At 33.2% G+C, this 6,632-nt stretch overlaps 2 protein-coding genes across 2 annotated transcripts; both read left to right on the forward strand.

Annotated features, from left to right (window-relative positions):
• LOC107618280 (FBD-associated F-box protein At4g10400-like) lies at positions 353-2,292 on the forward strand. Its single transcript, XM_016320294.2, has 4 exons — positions 353-518; positions 713-1,640; positions 1,766-1,915; positions 2,006-2,292. Exons 2-4 carry the CDS (start codon positions 744-746, stop codon positions 2,285-2,287), a joined length of 1,329 nt encoding a protein of 442 aa, XP_016175780.1. The 5' UTR covers positions 353-518; positions 713-743; the 3' UTR covers positions 2,288-2,292.
• Positions 3,751-5,871, forward strand: LOC107618282 (F-box/FBD/LRR-repeat protein At4g26340-like). The gene is made up of 4 exons (XM_016320300.2): positions 3,751-4,668; positions 4,793-4,942; positions 5,039-5,328; positions 5,683-5,871. Exons 1-3 carry the CDS (start codon positions 3,799-3,801, stop codon positions 5,315-5,317), a joined length of 1,299 nt encoding a protein of 432 aa, XP_016175786.1. The 5' UTR covers positions 3,751-3,798; the 3' UTR covers positions 5,318-5,328; positions 5,683-5,871.

The raw sequence follows: 6,632 nt of genomic DNA on the forward strand, positions 1-6,632 counted from the left end.
TATAAATAATTAATATAATTGATTTAGTTTAATAAATTAAAAATATATTCAAAAATATACTATATAAGTTTTATCATCAAATGCAAAAAATTTATTTTAATATAATATAATAGAATAATACACAGATAGATTTTAAAACTCCTGATCACTAAAACTAAACAAAAACGACAACAACAAAATATTAATTGATAAATGATAGGATTAGAACATTATTTGACCATACTTTCAAATTTTTTTAAAGATTTCTTAAAAATTAAAAGCTGTATATTGTCCATGATATTTTTATTTTTTATTTAAAAAAAAAATGTTCACTTGTTCTGACCCAACTTCCCATCATTATACAACAGTCAAATAATCGCAAATCGCAAGCAGTTGCCCGGTTCCTCTCTTTAGTTTTTTCCTTTCCCTCTCTTTTATCGTTCCTATTTTAAATTTAAATACAGCTGCCGCCGCTGCCGTCAAAACTCACAACCACGGCGCCACCGCTCTCCACTCGCCGGCAGATCACGGCACCGCTGGTACACCTCTTCTTTCTCGAAATTAATTTTGTTCATATTTGATTCATATCTTCTTTCAGTTTCCTTTTTTTTTATTTATCTGATCGTTGTTAGAATCTTAGTCCTTAAGCGGAACCAACCAAGAGTTAAATTGATTCCTTCGTTTTTTCTAAATTGAAACCCTAATCCTAACTCTAACTCTAACCTTTCTCCAGATACAAATTGACAAAAGGCGAATCCATCAACATGGATAGGATCAGTTACTTACCGAACACTATCCTTTGCGACATTCTCTCGTACCTCCCAACAAAACAAGCTGTATCCACCAGCATCCTCTGTCGCAGGTGGCGCCATGTTTGGAAGGATCTCCAAGTCCTTAACATAGATGATATGCACTTTTGGTCCTCTGGGAGAGCCAGCTTTGATTCTTTTGTCAATGCTATTCTAGCTCAGCGCAATGCAGATTCGTACCCCATCGAAAAGTTTCACCTCACTTGCGAAAAATTTGAAGAGGATCCCATCCCAACATGGCTTAATGCCGTCATTGGCCCCCATCTTCAGGAACTGTATCTCAGTCTTAATGTAATGGTTGGAACCAACATGCCTAAAGCCATATTCACTTGTACATCACTTAAATCCCTTATTTTGAAACGTGATATTTCATTGTATTATGGTCCGGAGTTTCCAGATGTATATCTGCCATCCCTCAAGAACCTAGAGTTGGATATCGCCAATGTGGACAACAAGCTTTTATCTGGATGCCCTGTTCTTGAAAATCTGAAGCTCATTCTACTTGACATGACCCCAGAAGGTTGTGTTTATATACCTGCAATTCAGATGCCTCGGACATTGAAGAGTTTAACCTTTGAAGATTACACTATCATGTGGGAAGAGATTAATCGTGTGATAGACACACCATCTCTTGAATACCTCTATTTGAAAATAGTGACCTCGGGGATTTGTGAGCTACAGGTTTCGGCTAGCTATTTTCCCAACATGGTGGAGGCACATCTTGATATTCAGGAAGAAGAGTCACATCTTGATATTCACGGTGAACCTGTTGAACATGTCTGTTTGGTCCCCATGCTTCTCCAGGCACTTCGTGAAACAAAGTTGTTGGCATTGAAACCTTACACAACACGGGTAATATGCTTATTATAATCCCATGATTCCTCAAGCTTAATGTTTGATATAACTCGATAATTTGAATATATAACTATAATTTTGAATTAGGAATTATATTTAATATCTAGTTATCTTCTACACAGTGCTTATTTAGTGCTCCAGCTTTCAAGTTTCCAGAATTTCACCGATTGCTCAATCTAGAGCTTGATGTTCCATTTTTCAACACAAACTTCCTGCTAAACTTCCTTCACAGCTGTTATGTACTTGAAGCTCTCGTAATTCGTATTTGTAAGGTATGAATGCATTTCAAGTTAAATCTAGTGTCTATTTACTTTTTGTTGTTTGCCTGAGTCTAATGAGAAGTGTTGTTTTTTTGTTATCAGGAAGTCTATGTCCGCACCATGGACTATAATGGACCAACACCACCAACCATGGTTCCCAGTTGTATGACATCACATCTCAAGAGTTTTGAGTTTAGAGAATATCAAGATGCTGCAGATGAGCGTGAATTTATTACATATCTTTTAAAAGGAGGATTTGTTTTGAAGACAGTGACAATTCATCTTAAATCTGATTTCGACATAGTGACAAAGTACAATATTGTCAAGGGTTTATCTGTTATACCTAGGAGCTCTACAATATGTCAGTTAAATTTCGTTGATTAAAATCCCTTTTAACATGGTATGAACTCACACTATTTTACGGTCGTAGAGTTTTATATTATTAAAGTTGCACAAAATTGAGTCAATTTTAGGGCCAGTGTTCCACCTAAATTCTTGAAATATTTGTTGATGCTTGTGAATACTTTTTACCGAATATCATCCTTATGAATAAATTTGTCTGGGACCTGTTCCTTGAGAAATAATGAAATATGCACTTGAACATTATCGGTGGTTTGGATTTGCTAACTTTGATATTGACAATGACAAGTATTTTCAATTCTTTGTTTCATGCAAAAATTTTTTTTTGGTCCCTCAAAATCTTGGAAATTTATATATGCCGTTTAATGCTATGATTTGCATAATGCTATGATGGCATCTCTACTCTCTGGGAAAACTGCCAAACGTTTGCCTGTTTTATGGTTATGTTCACAAAACATGTGGGCTATTATTTAACCGTGTTGCTAGATTAAACCACTCTATAGTATATTTTGTGTATGAATTTCTGTTTTTGAAGGAAGTTGGTAAGTTAAGACCAAGTTATCCACTGCATATTGTTTTACACTTTTGACATTATCTATGGTTCTATATTTCTCTATTTTTAAGTTGGATTATTTTTTGTGATGGGCAAAAGTATGCATGGTTAATTAGGACTAGATGCCATGATTTGGCAGAAAGTGATCTTTAGAATTAAAATAACATGTCCATTTTTGAATTTGTTAATATTTTTCAATAATATCTTTGGAATCTTATTAACTATTAGTTTGCGTGAAACAAAGCTAAGAGTATGTTATACAATAATTATAGATCAAAGAAATCAAATTGATTTTCTATATTTCTTTTACAATAAAATTTTGTATCCAAATCATTTAACCAATCAAGTTTTTTTTTTTTTGGTTTCCCACGGTATCCCCCAACCCGGCAGGTCAAGGACTAATCCGTCGCGGTACTGAGCTCCATTTAACCAATCAAGTTTAATTAAGTTGTTATAACCTAATTCAGTTTTATGGGCTATTACCTCTAACAACCTTTTGACTTAACGCAACTCTCTTTTATAAGCAGATTTCCTATTTTTTTCAAATTTTTTCGGCGTTTTCTGTATTCTCTTTCTTCTCTATACTCTTCCTTCTCTTTGTTAAATAAAAAAATCATGAAAGTTAAAAATAAAAAAATCTTCTGACTCTTAATTGATTGCCTCCTTAGGCCTGACTGGGATATGAGTCATGTTTTTATTTATCACTTTTCTGTGAGTCTTTTATTGATTAATTTATTGGGCAATTCATGATTATTTTTGTCTTTTATTTGTTTTTAATTTTTTATACTTTGTTTTTTAGAATTGTTGAGATCATTTATTTTCTCCAGGCGAAGTGCTTTTTCGATGCACTTGTTTTGAGGTAGAGGTAACTTTTCATTTTTTTTGTTAAATTTAGTTTGTTGTTTTTGGTTAACCCTTGGCTATCCTTCAAATCCTAAACCAGGACACCTGAGACAAACTTGAGAAAGCGAAACCATCAATCATGAACATGGATAGGATCAGTTTGTTACCGAACTCTATCCTTTGTGACATTCTTTCATACATCCCAACAAAAGAAGCTATCTCCACCGGCATCCTCTCTCGCAGGTGGCGCCATGTTTGGAAGGATCTCCAAGCCCTTGACATAGAGGATATACCCTTTTGGTCCCCTCTGGGATATCTGTTTGATTCATATGTGACTGCTATTCTATCTCAGCGCAGTTCGGATTACCCTATTAAAAAGTTTCGCCTCACTCCCTCTAGAAGTTCAGAGGATCTCATCTTAACATGGCTTGATGTCGTCATTGGACCCCATCTCCAGGAACTCTATCTCTGCATTAGTTTAATGAGGAGAATCAACTTGCCTGATTCTATATTCACTTGTGTATCACTCAAGTCCCTTGTTTTGAAACGTTTTAATCATTTGAATTATGAGTTTCCAAATGTTTATCTGCCATCCCTCAAGAACCTAGAGTTGGAAACCGTCTCTGTGGACCCCAGCAAGCTTTTATCCGGCTGCCCTATTCTTGAAAATCTTATGCTCATTCTACATCACATGACCCCAGAAGATTTTCATATACCTACAATTCAGATGCCTCGCACATTGAAAATTTTAACCTTTAAAGATTACACTGGCTGGACGGAAGAGATTGACGTTCGGGAAATATACACTCCATTTCTTGAATACCTGCATATGAGAACAGAGACCTCGGCGAACTCTAAGCTACAGGTATCAGTTATCAATTTTCCCAACATGGTGGAGGCACATCTTGATATTTGTCTTAGACGTGGTCAGCATGTAGGTTGGGTACCCGTGCTTCTCCAGGCACTCCGTGAAACAAAATTGTTGGCATTGACATATCCCACAACAGAGGTAATATGCTTTTCATAATCCCATGATTCCTCAAGCTAAATGTTTGTTGTAACTCGATAATTTGAATTTATAACTAAAATTGTGAATTAGGAATTATATTTGATATCTAGTTATTTCTACACAGTGCTTATTTCGTGCTCCAGCTTTCGAGTTTCCAGAATTTCACCGTTTGCTCAACCTAGAGCTTGGTGCTCCATGTTTCAACACAAACTTCCTGCTAAACTTTCTTCATAATTGTCATGTACTTGAAGCTCTTGTAATTTGTATTTGGAAGGTATGAATACATTTCAATTTAAAACTAGTGTCTGTATTTCTTTTTCGATGTTTGTTGTTTCCCTGAGTCTATCGAGAAGTGTTGTTCTGTTATCAGCGAGCATATGCTCAACCGGTGGAATATAATGGGCCAAGACCACCAAGCATGGTTCCCAATTGTTTGACATCACATCTCAGGAGTTTTGAATTTAGAGCATATGAAGACTCTACAGATGAGCGTGAATTTATTGCATGTCTTTTACAAAGAGGACTTGTTTTGAAGACAGTGACAATTCATCTTAATTCTTGTTTCGACCTAAAGACAAAGTACAATATTGTCAAGGGATTAGCTGCTATACCGAGGGGCTCTCCAATATGTCAGCTTAATTTCTTTTGACCACAATCATGGTATGAACTGATCTCACTATCTCTATACTCCGTTTTTCGTATGTTGGAGCTTTAGAAGTTTAAAATTATTAAAGTTTCATAACATAGGGTCAATTTTAGGCTAGTGTTCCAACTGAATTCTTAAAATATTTGTTATGCTTCTGAATAAATTTGTTTGATGCCCTGTTGATAAATAATGAAATATACACTTGAACATATATAGTATCGGTGGTTTGGATTGGCTAACTTTGATATTGACAAGAATTTTCATTTCTCTGGTTCATCCTTAACAGTTTGTTTTTTGGGTCTCTCATCCTTGGAAATTTATATATGCCATTTGATCCTCTGAATTGCATGTATGGCTTTGTGATGCAGGTTGATGGCAACTCTGCTCTCTGGGCAACTGATTTTGTTTGATTGTTTTACGGTTTATGTACACAAACATGTTGGCTGCTATTTGACAATGTCTTTAGATTAAAGCACTATATAGTATGTATTGACTATTGTGTATGAATTTCTGGTTTTGAAAGAAGTTGGGAAGTTAAGACCAAGTTATCCACTGCATATTATTGTGCTCTTCTCACATTATCTACGGTTCAATGTTTCTATATTTGTAGTCATAAACCTTTTAAGCAGTTTTTGTATGATTAAAATTCTAAAGTCAATTTAATTTTCTCTGCTTTATAATCCAAATATAGAATTATTCTTAAATGAATTCAATTATCATTTTATATGATTTTTTTCAAAAAAAAAATTAATTCTTAAAAATAATTATATTAATAGAGGGTTAATCAATCTCATAAAAAAATAAAAGTAAGAACATAAGTTAAAAAGATATTTTTTTAATTGAAAACGTCATTGTCTTGTGAAATAATTGTTAGGAGCTATTTAAAATTTTTTTTCTTAAATTTTATATTTATAATTATATGACTTCTAAAGTTAATTATATTTTTATAATTTTATTATTTATCTCGTTTGCACTAACAATAAAATAAATATACATATAACTTAATTACAGTATAAATAAAATATAAATGATGTCAATTTTATTTTAATTTTTTAATATAATCGAAGTTGATTCAAATAGTTATAATTTGGATAACTACATTATAACCATTTGAATTTAATTTTTGTTCAATCCAATTCAAATATTGTGATTCGATAATTTTGAAAGTATACACTTTAAATTTTGATTTTGTATAAATATCATTTAAATTATACCATTTTTAAAAATTAAATTTGGATCTGATGTAATTTTTTGTTGTTATTCTTTTGTAGAATTGAATTACATCAGATCCAAATTTAATTTTTAAAAATTTTATAAT

This window comes from Arachis ipaensis, chromosome B09, assembly GCF_000816755.2.
Source record: "Arachis ipaensis cultivar K30076 chromosome B09, Araip1.1, whole genome shotgun sequence".
NCBI lineage: Eukaryota > Viridiplantae > Streptophyta > Magnoliopsida > Fabales > Fabaceae > Arachis > Arachis ipaensis.

Excerpts from the sequence above, each read along its gene's own strand:
- LOC107618280 (XM_016320294.2), top strand. The coding sequence starts at position 744 with ATGGATAGGATCAGTTACTTACCGAACACTATCCTTTGCGACATTCTC. Across the intron at positions 1,641-1,765 it reads TGAAACCTTACACAACACGG|TGCTTATTTAGTGCTCCAGC; the intron begins GTAATATGCTTA and ends TCTTCTACACAG. Across the intron at positions 1,916-2,005 it reads TCGTAATTCGTATTTGTAAG|GAAGTCTATGTCCGCACCAT; the intron begins GTATGAATGCAT and ends TTTTGTTATCAG.
- LOC107618282 (XM_016320300.2), top strand. The coding sequence starts at position 3,799 with ATGAACATGGATAGGATCAGTTTGTTACCGAACTCTATCCTTTGTGAC. Across the intron at positions 4,669-4,792 it reads TGACATATCCCACAACAGAG|TGCTTATTTCGTGCTCCAGC; the intron begins GTAATATGCTTT and ends ATTTCTACACAG. Across the intron at positions 4,943-5,038 it reads TTGTAATTTGTATTTGGAAG|CGAGCATATGCTCAACCGGT; the intron begins GTATGAATACAT and ends TTCTGTTATCAG.